A 17,025-nucleotide genomic window follows, 5' to 3' on the forward strand; every position below is an offset into this window, starting at 1 on the left:
TTATAGCATAGCATAGAGTACAGCACAGTGTTTTATTTGTATAGTATAGTATAGTGGATAGTGGATATAGCCTTTATTTATGTAAACCAGCTCTTTTCCCTTCTTGTTTTTAGTATTTTTTTCCTAGCACCCGGGGAGCCCCCCCTCACAAATTTCATTGTATGGTACCTGTACTATATTAATGACAATAAAGACCATTCATTCATTCATTCATTCATTGTCAATAATCCAAACAGTGTATTGGACACGCTCACTCCAAGTGTCCATCCAATCAGGCTTTGGTGTGATGAAACAGGGTTCACTGTGGAGCTTGTGTGGGTTCATCCTAGGCCCATCCTCCACAGACCTGCAGGGTTGGCTCAGCAGGTCACTGCCACGAAAGGACAAGGCGATCAGATTGACCACAATCACTTTAATCTGACGCAATGCTGTGAGGTTTGCCCCCATGCTTTGATGCAGTGGCCTCACTGGCCCATAGCATCATAGTGCAAGTAGCTTAAGACGCCACTCTCATTGTGTCTATCCTCAGCTCAGAAAGACATGTCGACAAGCTGACAGGTACCTCACTCCCCGCCCTATCGCTCCCAAACTACGTCTTCGTAATTGTTTCTGTTCATTTGGGTGAGTTGGTGAATTTTCACTGTAAATATTGGTTTGGTTGCCTTGACGGCCTCTTTGTGCATTATCATTGATGAGGTGTAGCCATAAGGACCGTACAATATACACAAACAAGAAGGGGAGTACGTCACTGGAAACAGAATTTGGACTCGCAGAGTGTACAGGCGACAAGGAGGCAGGGTCAAAGGACACACGTGTGTGTTTGAAGTCTGCGCTGCCATGTGCCGCTGAGAGCAAGAGTTGGGTGGACATACGACATATCCTGAAGGTGAGAGTGGGATCTATGAGAAAGAGAGAGAGAGAGAGAGACAGAGGGGAGGCGGGGTATTTAGTTATCTACATGCACAGAGCAAGATGACAACAACAAAAAGTGGAAGTGCCAACACTTCTGGATCTCCCTCTAAGAAATCATTCACTTGTTCAGCAGTCTTGACTTGAGTGGATGTGGCCAGCCAGCAGAGGCTGGTGGAGGTTGAAATCTGAAGGACGGGCTGAGTGTAAATGCATAGGATGGAATGAGGAATGGTATGTTTGATACAATGAACCTGTTCTTCCGATTTCAACCTCCACCAGCCTCCCCTGGCGTGAGCAGGGAAAGAGAAGGTCCCCACCCCCTCCGGAGCACACCCAGGACACCAGGAGGAGCAGCAGAGACACTGGTGACAGATGGAGAGGACTCAGAAATGGTCATAATCAGTGTGTATTAAAAGAGGGAACATCACACTCTCAACAACACGATAATGACTTGTGTGATGATGATCCAGTAGATCGATTTGCAGACCCCTGTGACCTGTACACCCCTCCCACCCACACACGTGTGAACTATACACTACACACTCTGCTCTTCTCTCAGACTGATCATGGTGTATGGGGGGAGGGGCAGGGGGGGGGACCCAGCAGTGAGTGAGATGGAGAGGGGGTGCAGCTTATGTGGGGAAACAAGCAAGGCTGGCTGCTTCATAGTGCTGCGTCAAAGCTAGGAGAGTAGAGATCTAGGAACACACCACAAGAGAACATTGCTGGCCCTCTTCTCAAACTAATGAGTCAAACCTATTTTGTTCTATTAAGTCCCCCTCTGTCATTTTACTGATAAGAAGCAATTTGCAGGTTCAGAGACTCATGTTTACAAGGGAGGGTTATGGCATTGCCCTATCATATCTGAAAATCGTAGCCTACTGCAGAGTATCTCGACCTCTCAAGAAGTGGCACCAGTTTGTGGTAGGATCTTTATCACAATACTGTGATGACAAAATGAAAATGATTGTGTTCTCTATCAATTTTGTTTCATGACAATGTGTGCGTGTGTGTGTGTGTGTGTGTGTGTGTGTGTGTGTGTGTATGTGTGTGTCCACTCGTAACTTTTTGTCATTGAAAACATGTTCATTTAGTAGACTAAAATAGTAGTCAAGATAGTAAGTCAAAACCTCCCTGGGTCATTATGTCCACATTGCCTACTACAGAACTTCATTTCCCAGTTTGCAACGCGCCCCATGATGTTTCCAACAGCTGACAGACGGTAAAAGCCTATGCGAGAGCTGTCAGGGAGGGAGAGATAGGAGTCTCTCGGCTGCAGAACGGGTACAACATACAACCCGAGCGCTGCTGGTGGACTTGGGATCGGGTTTGGACCGGGATATCATCATCGAGCATCCTTTTTATTTATCCATCCAAATTTAGAGTTATTCAAGATTAATATCGGGACATTTGTGAAGTTCCATAGTACTGCGTCGCTTGGTGCATGTGCATTTTAACACATACAGTTTGAATCTACCCCCCTAAAGCCGTGCCCAATGCCGAGGAATGGATAGTGTGTCTGAGAAAGGTGGAAAGATGGTCGAGAGCGATGAGCAGGCGGAGAGGGACAGTGGCGGTGGCGCAGCGATGGCCGCGGTACAGCAGTGCGAACTCATCCAGAACATGATCGAGATCTCCATCTCCAGTCTACAGGGGCTCCGGACCAAATGCGCCGCGTCCAACGACCTCACACAGCAAGAGATACGTACTTTAGAGGTAATTATCACTCGAAAAACGCATGAATACGGACGTCCAAATTGCGGAGTCATGTAGGCTCGCCTGTATGTCCGCCTCAGCTCTAGGCTGCATCTCTCTGGTGGCTGTAAGCGAAGCGCCCCATCAGTTTCCTCTTTTTGTGTGTGTGCACAATACACTGCAGTTGTTTGCTGAAAAGCGATGCAATGGATGAATGCTTATTTGGAGAATACATGTGAGAATTTAAACGTGGAACGGTGACTTCCCTCGTTATACTATTTATGCCTGGCTATAAATAGACCTTGCACTGACGCTTGATCTGGTTATTATTGTGACCTCTTTCTGTAGGTGAAATATTTGGCAGGGTCCCCCGGATATTTTTGCAGCACTCACTATTTGCGTGCGGTGGAAATCAAACGGGCCGAATTAAATTCCTCCCATTCAGGGCTGTCAATTTCATGTCTTGTCTCCCTTCTTCTATTCAAATTCCGCACTTGGGTCACGATTCCGCATTTTCTGCAGACAAGCCAAGTTCGGGGTTAAAATGAAACTGCATAGCATCTCTCTCTCGGCCCTGGCAATGCTTCTCATGCCAATAATTCGAATCAATTCCCCCAACCATAACTCTCGGCCGATTACGTCTAAAGTGTCGATATTGACGTGTACATTGGCATTAATGCGTTCCTGCACCTGTGTTAGACGCAAATTCAATTCAGTCGTGGGATCTTGGTAGCGTGTGCAAACAATTCTGATGAACCAGTCCTTTGCGCAAAGGACGATGGCCTATTTTGGGCCGTTTTGATAGTGATGGGAGCAGTACTACATATAATCGTAATATATGCACAAGGTCTAGGAAAATATTGTTTTGAATAGGGAAATTGTACGCTGTGTAGACTAAAGCGATCATGGTCGTTGTGCAGGCCTATGCATTCTCATCTGTCATGATGCACCATCATGACACGTTCCCAATAGGCCACATTCAGCCACACTCTAATCTGCAAGATAGCCAATACTTTTCATGCAAATGAAATGAAAATAGGCCTACTTCTAGATGCAATGGCTTTCCCATTTGAATATGATTTTCAGGTATTGTGTTTGAGGAAACACAATAGTGCACTCAATGTGTTTTGGAAGTGAAGGCCAACATGTTTAGTACATTTTCAACACTGATTTATGACAAATTGGGTTTTGAGTGGCCATGACGGTGATGAGACAAACACTGGTACTGAACATCTCTAGGTGTGTGGGGTAGGGGGGTTGTATCATATAAGAAAGGGACACTATGAGGGACACTTCATGCTCACATTAGTTTACCACAAACTGCCACTTTCACTTCTTCTTCCTGCTCTGTGGAGGTTCCTGTTAATTCAGGATGGCCATCTCCCCAATGTCTAACACACTGCCTCACCACAAGGGACAGAGGGATCAATATGATCACTGGCTCACCACGAGGGACAGAGAATCCTTTGGAAACGATCAATATGGTCACTGTCTTACCATGAGGGACAATATGGCCACTGCCTCACCACAAGGGACCGTATCAATATGGTCACTTGCTCACCACCACTAGGAACAGAGGATCCATAATGTTCACTGGCTCACCATGAGGGACAGAGGATCCTTTAGAAAATATCAATATGGTCAGCTCACGGTTATGGACATTCTAAAACTGAAAATATAATTTATTTGCCAGTTCTGAAGGTTTTCAAGTTAGATCCCATATTGCACCCCTGATCAAAATGTAGCTTGAAAGTGTCTTTGTTGCATTATGGTCCCAAATCTAAATATAACTTTTTAGTCAGTATTTAACAAAAACCATAACTAATAACCATCTGTGTCAGATTACCCCCATCTGTTTGTATGAGAGGGTTGTAGTGACAGTTGGAAAGGGAGAAGACTGTTAACGATGAGTCTCCCAGATCTGTCACGGCCATGAAATTCTACCAGGCCGAAATCTGACAAGCATGTCTCTGTTTGACACTCCCATAGGGGTCTGCAAGTGATCCCACGATACAGTGCAGAACAGCACAAGTGGGAAAATATCAATTGTCAATATGGCTAAAGGGCCTAACTGCTTAGTTAATTTGGTCGATGAATGCACAAACTGAATTGCGACGGGGTTAAAGTGCTCGTCACACTTGTGGTGCAAACAGGGGCGTCACTCTCCCGGAGACCCGCACTCGAGCGCAATCAAGAGAGGTTTGAACTCACATTAGATTCTCACTGAAAGAGCTTTATTATGCCTCTTCAGGGCTGTTTTTTTTTTTTTTTACAGTGTGCCTTTGCCGGTGAGAAGATAATGGTGCTTTGCTCTCCAAGTTGAGTACCGTAAGGTGGTGCTTCAGTTTTCACACACGCTAATCCCTTTCTGACGCGTGGCATCGCTCACACACCCCCTCCTGTCTGTGTATGTGAGTGTCTCTCTCTCTCGCTCTCTCGGTCTCGGTCTCTGTCTCTCTTTCTCTGTATCCCTGTTGATCTGTACTTTGTCATGTGTCTCTGTTGTGTTCCAACTGTGGATCTGAAGTTGTCTGTCTGACCGGGCCCTACAGACTGCTGGTGGTCAGGGAATGTTCCATGGCATTGACCGAGATATTATCCCCTCACTAAACCATCCGTACCCAACCACCTCTTGTACAAACGGCCCCCAGTATTCTCCAGCTGCTCTCTGGGAGTTTACACCCTCCTGTATCTCACCCTAAACTCTGTCTTATCTTAAACACACAACAACATGACAAAAGGGAATATCCTATAGGTTAAAACGTGACCTTTTACCTACATATAACAGTACTTAAAACTCCACATCTGAATCTCCCTGCCTCTTAAATGTCTCTGGATATCAATTTTCAGCCGTGGATCTTTGGGATTAATGCTTTACCGCGTTATCTCTGTAGATAATCCATCCCTGATCCTACCTAATGATCAGCAGATAGAAAATGCATCATTATCTGTTTTTGTCTTCTCATGGTGTTGGAAAGAGTTTGCTGCGCGCTTGCGGCGTGAGCTATTGTGGCTGTGTCTATATTTAGACGTCTTTCTTCCTACGCATTTTCAGGGTTGGTTGTTAAATAAGAAAATCAAATGACGCGCAAAGAGGCTGTGCGGAGAGAGGAAGAGCAGGGTGGAAAAGGGGAGGGGGGGGGGGAATCAAAGCCAATCAGCTGGGCTGCTTCTTATGACATGGCAACCGCTGTGTGTGTCTGTCTGTGGCCGGGGAGGAGAATATGGCTTGACACACCGCAGAAGAAGGAGGAGGAGAAACACTAGCAAGTGATGTAGCAATAACCACCCTATTTCGGTTCCCTCTTTTTGCCTTGGTGGAGCTGTCTAATCTGAGTGGATTGCATGGTGTGGAAATCATGGTGCTTGGCCCCAGTGGGCTGCCTTTGAGCTATTCTTAAACGTATTGAGGATGACTTGCTTTTGCATCTTGTCATTTTGTAGGTCTGCAGTATTTGACTTGTGGGAAAGGGGGATTTGCATGGCTCCCAAGTACAATGAGATTTTCACACACAAAAAATAATGTCTTTACTTAATCCTTGCTCTCTTGCCGTTATCACTGATTTGACATGATTTGATAACTGAGGGCATTATAAATCAGATCTATTGATCTATCTACACAGTATATAGACACGCTAATATAACTACGGTGTTTCTTGTTAAAAAGCTGCATGGTAGGGTCCTACATAAATGAATTTAGCATGGTGTTAGTCCATGTGTGTTGTATATGTGTCTCCCTCCAGTGTGATCCAGGGGAAGATGGGACATACCACTCTCTTGTTTTATGGTATCAGAACCGGCATGAGAGGAACCATTTACAGATGTTTTTTTTTTTTTTATTATAATATTTTTTTTATTGGCGAACAAAGGCATACAAGTCAGGGACAAGAATATACAAATGCAAATGATACAATTGACTTAAAGAAAATAAAACTTTATTTTCTTTATCCCCATTTGGTGTTTGAACAGAGAACTAGAACACCTTTCTTTTTTTTTCTTTTACCCCTAAACCATTTACAGATGTAACGACAGGTTCAACCCTCTACTCTTTGTTCTATGAGATTTGCCTGGTTAGATAATGCATGGTCGGTTCACAGTGGAACTCGGGAGCAAACACACATTAGCCCCCCCCCCCCCCGCCCCCCCGTACATGTCAACATGTAACCCAAAACACTCAACAATGATCTACTAATTGATGTGATGAGGCTAAAAGGGATGCGGTAGCGTGTTGCGTATGTATGCATGTATTTTAGATGGGGGTGGGGGGGGGGGGGGGGGTGAGACATGCAACCCTCTTTGCATCTCTTTAGTCTCATGGCGTTTTAGACATGGACTCTTTGGAACAGAACTGTTTGCCTCTGTGCTAGGTTGTCCTGACGCTTTGGTGCATTTGGAGGTCTGGTTTAGAGGGAGATTAATATTGTGCAACCTGGTGTCTGTCTGTGTGTTTGTGAGTGTGTGCGCGCGTGCCTGCGTGCATACGTGTTTGTCAGCCAGTCAGCCATAATCTCTGTGTGTGTGTCTGTGTTGGGGAGCTGGGGCGAGGACTAACCTTGCACAACATAAGGACGGAGGATTAATGGCACCCCCGCCCTCCCCCCTCCCTCTGGGGTCAGCCAGCTCCACTGATGACGGAGGTGGGGGTCAGCGAGCCATTGTCTCTGACAGTCACCCACAGACGCCCCCCCCCCCCCCCCTCCCGTGGCTCATGTGACCCAGCGCCACGTCCCTCTGCCTCCCTGTCAGCGTCAGTGGGCGGTGATTTGTGGCACCTTAATTTTATTACCTGGGGGCTGCTTAATATGCGCCGTCACAGCCGTTTGTTAACATTTAGGCCCATGACAAAGGCCTGAATGTGCCGTGGCCATTATCTCCCGGATCGCCAGGCTCTAGCTGACCTGAGTCCTGTGCTCAGGGTGACAGCTTACTGGAGCCTCCACATTTGGTGAATGCTACTGGAGACTGCATGGACCCACCAGATAAGAACAGATGAGGCTATAGGCGTTAAACCCGCCACAAAGCTCTCTTGTTCACACGGCCCTGTGTGCCTGACGGTGATAATATTGTGTCCCGACGTGTGCTTATATCCCCCCCCAAAAAACCACAGTTTTTCAGTCTAGAAATGATATAGGAGAAAATAATAGTCTACTCATTCTATTTCTGTGTGCGTGGCCACCTCAACCACAGCAGATACTGTAAGCAAGCACTTGTCTGAGGGGACTGTAGGATGGCACAGGATGATATAGAGATACAACGTCTAGAGCTGAGGCCACGTTGGAAATGGACACACACGAGTCACACAACCCAGAAGGAGCCCTGTTATTACTGCAGAGTCACTCCGGTCGTTTCATCCCTGACAAATATGAAATGACCTTCTTCTAATATTGTATGAGAACAGTTTCCTGGGAAAGAGGAAATCTTGCACAGTTCTCAGAGAGGCGATGTTGTCATTGGCAATGACATCAAAGTAGGTCTCGTCAGCTGAGGGTCTGTGAGAGAATGTCCCAGAAGGCCTGCTGAGGAAACTATTGGCACAGTTGGAACTTGTCTCCTGTGACAGACAGGTGCTCTGGTGTCGCTCTGCTCTCTTATTGGTCATATCGGCTGTCACTCTTCTCCCCATGGAAAGCGTTTCCATGGTGTTGTTTAGCTCCATTTGCAGATCTAAACCCCCCCCCCCCACACACACACACACACCACCACCATGAGCCAGCAGCACACAATTGTTCTAATAAGACAAATCATCAATTGAAACCCCCACAGGATCCAACTCATCCATCTCACTTGTGTTGATGTTATTCATCTATCCACACGGTGTTGGTTCTGCGTAATGTAAAAAGAACGGTCTTCCAAAAATGTGAAGCTGCTTTTTAATGCAGATCTAACCTCAACATCATGCTCATGCAACATATTCAAGTGAATGCTCTGTGTTCCAATGTTCCTGAACAAGAGTGATAATGGCAGGGTTAGTCACTGAAGGGCCGTCTGTCTGTCTGTCTCTGGTGCCATTTCAGCGTCTTTTCCATGCTGAGGTGGTATTGTCTCGGGCCACTCTGTGTTTCATGTCTATGGGAAAATCCCACTGAAAATGCTGCTGACGACTCAGGAGTGAGGTTGCTAGGTAACCTGACGTCACTCCTGCACTTGTGTATTGTTCACTGTGCTGCCTGTGTGATCCCCATCTACTTGGTGTGTGTGTGTGTGTGTCTTTGTGTCTTTCTGTGTGTGTGTCTTTGTGTGTGTGTGTGTGTGTCTTTGTGTGTGTGTCTTTGTGTGTGTGTGTGTGTCTGTGTGCCTTTGTGTGTGTCTGTCTTTGTGTGTGTTTGTGTGTGTGTGTGTGTGTGTGTGTGTGTGTTACGACAGGTGTCTGATGCCCAGCTGCACACTACTACACAATGGTGTTGTACACTCCACTCTGTGTGACTGGGGAGAGTCACAGTACCAGACCCAGGCGCTGGTCTTGTTTCTGTACCACAGCTACAACACAGTGTCTGAGGAGGACCTTTGAAGTTAGTTGAAAACATGTCCTTAGTGTTTCCATAATGATAGTCAGACCGTTGTACTTATCTCATCATAGTCTTTATAATACATATATTTCCAAAAATCAAAAGGGTATTCTTTTTTGGGAAATGTACTGAAAATGTCTGACTGTGGCTTGACGTGACACTTACCAACCCCCCCGTTTCACCAGCAAAGGGGCACCACAGTTCTTTCATGGAGAAGAAAGCCCACTGGCTCTCTTTTCCGCCCACAGCACAAGCTCCTCTCATTGGCTAAGCTCAAAGGTCACATGCCCGGCACCTAAAGCAACGGTCAAAGTCCAGAGACTTTGGAAATGTAAAGAATCAAATATGGTTCTTCACCTCACGGCCAGCGGTTTTTTAAGTGAGACAGGAGAACCTGTGACTCCCTTCTGTACTGTAGCTTACTGCCAGGGAGGGTTCGATGGCTCTACTAGCCACAGAGACAGTTTTTCTTTTCCTGGTTCCCTCCTTCTCCAGATTTGGCCCAGCGTCGCCACCGCTAAGCTGCTGGTGGATCACTGAAGTGGGCTGCATCAAAACAGCCCGTCAAGCTCTCATCACGTCCCCAAGCTGACTCTCCTTGGCACATTTCTCAGGTCATTCCATGATCAAACACACACTCCCCCCCCCCCTTCTCCATGACACAGTCAGGGGAAGAATGGCACCAGAGCTTCTTGAGGAGGGCGATCAATGCCCTCAGTACAATTAACACTTGTGAGGCGGCTGAGAGGAGCTGGAGAGGAGCTGTAGTGCTCTACGGAGAGAGAGAGTCCTCTGGCCTTGGGTGAGGTGTTAATAGTGCCTCCCCACCACCTCCCCCGCACCTGACCTCCCCTCAGGTCCTCCTTCAGACGGCCTCCTGTCTCCTCTCTCTCTCTCTCTCTCTCTCTCTCTCTCTCTCTCTCATTGTAGCTTATGCTCGCTGGCGGTGGAGAGAGCTTTGTTAGCAGCCGCCAAGCCGCCTCTTACCACCCAAGGCCTCACTTTCTCTCGCTCTCGAGTCAAATATAGTGTGTGTGTGTGTGTCTGTGTGCCTGAGTGTGTGTGTGTCTGTGTGTGTCTGTGTGTCTGTGTGTCTTGTGTGTGTGTGTGTGTGTGTGTGTGTGTGTGTGTGTGTGTGTGTGGGAATGCGTGAATGAGCAGAGAAAGACACGCGTCTCTTCATCGCGGCTCAGGCACTCGAGAGGTGAGTGGTGTGTGTGCGGAGGTAGCTGGTAGCCGGCGGTGAAGCCGCTCCATCTGAATGCCGGGTGGCCCTGCCCCCGAGGCGGCGCGCGGTAATGGACACTCACAGATGGAGAGGCAGATAAGGAGGACACACTATACACCGCGCCACAGATCACTGCAAGCCAACACCGCGGCTTTGTAAGAGTTACTCACCGGACCCCGTGTATCTGATAGTGGGCCTGGAAAAGGGGTGGGGCCAATGGGGAGGAGCCTGGTATTTGTGTGTGTGTGTGTGTGTGTGTGTGTGTGTGTGTGTGGGGGGGGGGGGGGGGGGTATGGCGGGAGGGAGTTTAGATTCCAGTCATCCAGACTGTTGCCATCTGTGCGTCCACAACACTCCCATTCGCTCCTCCATCTCTCTGGTTGGTTTCTGATATGGGTTCTTCTCTCTAATATCTCCCGTCATGTCCGTTTAGAAAGCCTCCCAGACACCCCTGAGGTCTGGTCATCGTTTCCACAGCGCCTCCATCTTAGCGGTGGTATCAGCTGGGTTGTTTAGACAGGTGGAGTGAGCGGTGCTTATCAGTACGGCGCGTATCAGGTGAGTAACTTAATGGGTGTGGACCTTGTCTCCTAGCGGCCGTGTGTGTGTGTGTGTGTGTGTGTGTGTGTGTGTGTGTGTGTGTGTGGGTGTGGGTGTGGGTGGGTGGGTCAGTGGGCAAGGTGGACTTGGCATCCCTGAGCCTAGCTGACTGAGGCTTCACTCATTAAAGTGCTGATTAACACAGACGCAGGCGGGGAAGGGCTGGTGTGTGTGTGTGTGTGTGTGTGTGGCTTTATGGCCAGCGGCCGCCTGGTAACAGGGCATGCTGTGCGTCAGCGAGCTGCTGTCCTGCGCGCTGGTGGGCCAGCCCTCCCCGGTGTCCTCCTCCTCCTCTATCTCCATCTCTCTCTTATCCCTCTCTTTCATTTACTCTCTCCTTCTCTCTCTCTCTCTCTCTCACTCCTCCTCTCTCTCCCTCTCCATCTCTTATCCCTCTCTTTCATTTACTCTCCTCTCTCTCTCTCTCCCTCCTCCTCTCTCTCCCTCTCCTTCTCTCTCATCCCTCTCTTTCCTTCACTCTCTCCTCTCTCTCTCCCTCCTCCTCTTTCCCTCTCCTCTCTCTTACCCCTCACTTTCCTTCACTCTCTCCTTCTCTCTCTCCTCTCTCTCTCGCTCTCTTTCTCTCCCTCCACCCCTCTCTCATCCTCCCTCCCCCTCCCTCTGTCTGTGTCCATCTCTCTCTCTCTCTCTCTCTCTGTCCTCCCTCTCCCCGTCTGCGTGCATCATCATCACCAGCCACAACAACCCTCTGATACTGCCACAGCCTGTTCTCAGTGAGGGGGAGGGAGGGAGGGAGGGGGACAGGGACAGAGGAGAGGAGAGGAGAGGAGAGAAGAGTAGGAGGGTGGGAGACATTCCAAGCCTAGTTGGATGGTGTTCTTGCCTCCTTGTGAGGGGCCAGATCCTTCTCACCCTGAGCCTGTGTCCGGCCTCTCCAGAGCTGGAAAATCCATGCGGTCGCCAAAACGCTCTGTTTGTTTGTAGTGGAATCACGGTGGATTGCCTTCACACATTCTGCCATGTAAGCTTTTCACTCCCTGTTCTGTTTGTTATGGGAACAGCCTCATGACGTCTTGACACGGACATACAAATAAATGTGATCCCACGGTTCCCGAAAGGTGTACAGAAAGAAATTGTTACTGTACTCACTACAGTATGTACTCGTACTGATACTGTACTTAGCATTTCATAACTGTAACACTATCCTATTTTTGTCTACACTATTGTGTCTTTGCACTGTCACTATTTAACACTTCTGGTTAGATGCTAAATGTCATCGTCTGGTACTCTGCAATGACAATAAAGTTGAACCTAAATCTAATTTAATACCTAGGTTATCGCTAAGAAAAGCGTTTGAACAGCAGATACACACTGATAGACAGTACATGGTCTCTGGGGAGGAGATGGGAAGGGGGGGAGGGGGCTGCTATTTCTTTCGACAGGGTGGGCTGATGCAGGGGGAGAGGCAGGGTGGCTGTCTGCTACCCTCGCTGTGAACTTTGCGTCTTCCAGGACTGTGATGTCACTGCGCCCCTGCCTTCAGCAGGCTGCGATGGTCCAATGACACTTGGTTGCCATGCCAGCGCTGCAGACGCCCTCATGAGAAGGCCTGCTCGCTGTTCCCTTCCATATAATAATAACAGCTATTTATATCTGTTTGACAGCCCTGCTCGCTGGAGGCGAAAGCACACAGACACACACACACACACACACACACACAGACACACACACACACACATACAAAAAGGAGGGTTAAAAAAAAGAGAAAAGCAATCCAGTTGAATTTCTGTCTGCCTAGAACATGGGAGAGAGAGGAGGCGCCACGTTGGAGGATGAATAAATGTGCCTTCGCATGATTGGAGTAATTTATGTGTCAGATTGGCCTCTCCTCACATTATGGGAGAAGGCTCTAGAAGGATGGTCTGGCTGGGTGTGTGTCTGGAGAGAAGGCTCTAGAAGGAAGGTCTGGGTGTGTGTGTGTCTGGAGAGAAGGCTCTAGAAGGATGGTCTGGGTGTGTGTGTGTCTGGAGAGAAGGCTCTAGAAGGAAGGTCTGGGTGTGTGTGTGTCTGGAGAGAAGGCTCTAGAAGGATGGTCTGGGTGTGTGTGTGTCTGGAGAGAAGGCTCTAGAAGGATGGTCTGGGTGTGTGTGTGTCTGGAGAGAAGGCTCTAGAACAGGGGTCGGCAATTAGGTTTGGCCTCGGGCCAATTTTTTTGGGAGCCACTAGATGGCGGGCCCGAACATAATCAAAGGCTAATTTCAGTAATTGATTGTTTAAAAATGTGACACGTTCTAATGCTTTGACTTTTCTTTCGACTGTACACATCGCTAGTCAACTAACACAGCTTGTTTTGTGAACCTGCTAACAATGTAAAGTAGTGTTCTAGTTAACTAGGTAGCTGTCCAATCCATTATGTTGCAGTATTTTGGCTTGACTAGCGAGTTTGTGTTGTGATTCTCAACAACGTTGAAACGTAGTTTCACACTTTTCCATATTTTTGAATAATAAATGTGTGGACTGACGATGTAGCATAGCCTAACTTATTCTAATAATTAGGTAACATAGTTTCATTCTGATAATTATTCCCCCCTCCTCCCAGACAAGGTCACATTATTATTATTGGATTGGTTGTTTGCGTGCCGGGTGAAGTTAGCCAAACATTTAACCTGCTAGCAAGAGAAACATAATGTCACTCTCCAAAGGTCTAAAGAGGAAAGTTGACGGTGGAAACAGGGCATTTAAAGAGGAATGGACAGTGAACTATACGTTCATCCTACCTGGTTTCATCAATGCAAAGCCGTTGTGAGACATTTTCCGTGCTCACAATGTTCCCTTTCTATACATGCGAGTCGTCCTTTTCGTCAATGAATGCGATAAAGACGCACGAGAGGAATCGATGGATGCATAAAAACCTTGAGAACTGCCTGTGGATTAAAGTGACGTCAATATCACCAGATATCAAGCAAATACTGACCGATGGGAGATGCTTTTTGTTTTCGCCGATTTTGTTTTCAATGTTTTTCAGAAAATTAAACAGAATTTGCGTTGTTACTGTTCATATGTGTGTGGCAGTCACATATACGTAAACATTACGTTTGAATGGCTTACTGAGCTCGTGTTATTTTGTTCAAACCACACACGGTATGTCGGCTATTTCAGCACCGTGACGCGTTGTCCACCTGCTTATGATTCACTCTGAGGGGTTCAGCGTCAGTGCGCTTCGGTGCACCTTGCTGCCTGATTGTCTGTCCCTGTGTCATTCACTCTCAACATGGATAAAAGTACAATAAGCATTATTCAGGTGGAGTTCGATTCTCTATTCGGACATTATAGGCGCTATATGTGGGACTGTCGGTCCGATATTATTATTTATTAAAAAAAAAGTGGATTCTCAAAATAATCTGCTGGGCCAAATATTATTGGTGACGGGCCAGCAATGGCCCACGGGCCGCCTATTGCCGACCCCTGCTCTAGAAGGATGGTCTGGGTGTGTGTGTGTCTGGAGAGAAGGCTCTAGAAGGAAGGTCTGGGTGTGTGTGTGTCTGGAGAGAAGGCTCTAGAAGGATGGTCTGGGTGTGTGTGTGTGGAGAGAAGGCTCTAGAAGGATGGTCTGGGTGTGTGTGTGTGGAGAGAAGGCTCTAGAAGGATGGTCTGGGTGGGTGTGTGTGTCTGGAGAGAAGGCTCTAGAAGGATGGTCTGGGTGGGTGTGTGTGTCTGGAGAGAAGGCTCTAGAAGGATGGTCTGGGTGGGTGTGTGTGTCTGGAGAGAAGGCTCTAGAAGGATGGTCTGGGTGGGTGTGTGTGTCTGGAGAGAAGGCTCTAGAAGGATGGTCTGGCTGGGTGTGTGTCTGGAGAGAAGGCTCTAGAAGGATGGTCTGGGTGGGTGTGTGTGTCTGGAGAGAAGGCTCTAGAAGGATGGTCTGGCTGGGTGTGTGTCTGGAGAGAAGGCTCTAGAAGGATGGTCTGGCTGGGTGTGTGTCTGGAGAGAAGGCTCTAGAAGGATGGTCTGGGTGGGTGTGTGTCTGGGGAGATGAGGGAAGAGGGCTGAGCTGCAGCACCAGTCTTCCACCACGGCCCTCACACACGACACACACACACACACACACACCAGAAAAGACACGAAAAGGCAGCCATGTTTGTTTGTCATGTTCGGTTGTCACAACCCCAAGAAGTGTTGGAGACACCCTGCATGCCTCAACCCCATTCCCAGCATACTGTCTGTAGACTGCTGGCCTCCTCACTAACCTGCCCCTCCCATCTCTGGTGTGTGCTCTGTTGCCCCCTGCAGGTGAAGCTGATGAAGTACATCTATAAGCAGCTGCAGTGCAAGCAGAAGGTGCCAGAGACTGAGAGGCCTCAGGCCTTGGACAGCTACCCACGGCTGGTGGACTGGCTGCGCACCATCAACCTGCGACCGGAGCTCATAAAGGTGGGTGTGGGTCTGGGTCTGGGTCTGGGTCTGGGTCTGGGTCTGGGTGTGGGTGTGGGTGTGGGTCTGGTGTGTAGGATGTTAGTGTAAAAATTCTGATCCGTGTGCAATGCAAGTGCTGTATCTGTGTTGGGGGTTGTCTTGTCTTTGTTGTGTCGGTAATGCCAGTGTGTGAGAGTGCTGAAAAGAAAATATGTTTGATCAATTCCTTAGTATATTGCCTGAATCATGGTGGCTTAAGGGCTAACAGTGCAGTATTGGTGATTTCTCGCCTACAAATGACCCTTTTTGGGAAAACTGAAACGTTTTGGGGTTGGTTTTATGGCTTTGCAGCGACATACGTCTTAAATTATGCAATTTGGTTTCCTCAGGAATTATATTGTACTGTTGCAACCAACAGCAATTAGAAATGGCAGATGTACGAGGCACAGAGATGTTTACATCTCAATTTTTGCGCCACAGACCAAGAATGTTCCACAATGCCAATGTTCTAGAGACTAGCCAACCCAAAGGCCGACGGACCAAACAAAGGAGAGATGTTTGTCCTTCAAGCTCTCGTGACGTGACATGGAATCTGTCCTATTGTGCCATGCCAGGGCTGTAGGAGGGGCTAATGGCTAGAGTATAGTGAAGTGACATTTATTTATATAGCACTTTTCATACACAAAGGCAATTCAAGGTGCTTTACAAAAAAAATCATTGGAAGACAAGCAGCAAAGCAGTGCATAGTAGGGCTGCACGATTAATCGAATTTAAATCGAAATCGCGATTTGAAATGATGCGATTAGCTAATCGCAAAGCCTGCGATTTGCCTGCGATTTTTTTTTTTTTTTTTTTTTTTTTTTGCTATTTAGCAGACGCTTTTAATCCAAAGCGATTTACAATTACGAATTACAGGGACATTCCCCCTGGAGTAACTGAGGGCTAAGTGCCTTACTCAAGGGCACACTAGTAGTGGTGTGGTTTCAGGCGGGATTTGAACTCACAACCTTCCGATCACAAGTCCAACTCACTAGACCACCACTACCCGTATGGGATACGTCATACAGCGCGTCGGATTCAACGTCAATGAACGTCAACGTCAATGAACGTCAACAATGAACGTGAACGTCAATGAACGTCAACGTCAATGAACGCACACCAACAACATCGCACGTGAAAGTACCTGCCCTTTTCCAAACAGCTTCCAATTAAGCTTTCCTAGATGGTTGTGTGAAACAAACCACCTGAGTCAGGTTAGTAATGCTCCATCACATGTTTTAATCTGAAGCTTGATTTTAAAGCAACCCAACTTTAAAGCAACCCAATGTAAGTTTAGTTCTTTCACTCGTAGCTCGGGCTGTGGGGGTGCTAGAGGAGGGAGCCTCTAAGTCCCCTGAAGACGTACAAACAAACTGCACGTTGATACGACCTTCCTAGCCGGAGATATGGCCACACTTTACAAAAACTTCCTTTTTTTTTTTTTTTTTTTTTTTGCTATTTAAAAAAATAATAATCGCAAATTAATCGCAATCGCGATATCTGTCCAAATAATCGCAATTCGATTTTTTCCCCAAATCGTGCAGCCCTAGTGCATAGCACAAAAAACACACATGAACATTTATAAGACTCCATTATAACACTTCCACTCATGCCTTCAATCAACTCATTTCCAAACATTCATAATCACAGTGGTTCACTTACTCAAATCCTTCG

General features: G+C 47.4%; 1 protein-coding gene across 1 annotated transcript in view; it reads left to right on the top strand.

The window, feature by feature from the left end:
- Positions 1-2,418: 2,418 nt before the first annotated feature.
- ksr1a (kinase suppressor of ras 1a) overlaps positions 2,419-17,025 on the top strand; it is a gene marked incomplete at both ends in the record, with an annotated part of 31,756 nt that continues 17,149 nt past the window's right edge. Inside the window, 2 exons of the mRNA XM_080528366.1 lie at positions 2,419-2,628; positions 15,190-15,330. Of these exons, the coding sequence (XP_080384492.1) occupies positions 2,419-2,628; positions 15,190-15,330 (351 nt within the window). The remainder of the gene's footprint in view (positions 2,629-15,189; positions 15,331-17,025) is intronic.

Source organism: Nansenia antarctica, assembly GCF_963989245.1.
Source record: "Nansenia antarctica genome assembly, chromosome: 4".
Taxonomy (NCBI): Eukaryota; Metazoa; Chordata; class Actinopteri; order Argentiniformes; family Microstomatidae; genus Nansenia; species Nansenia antarctica.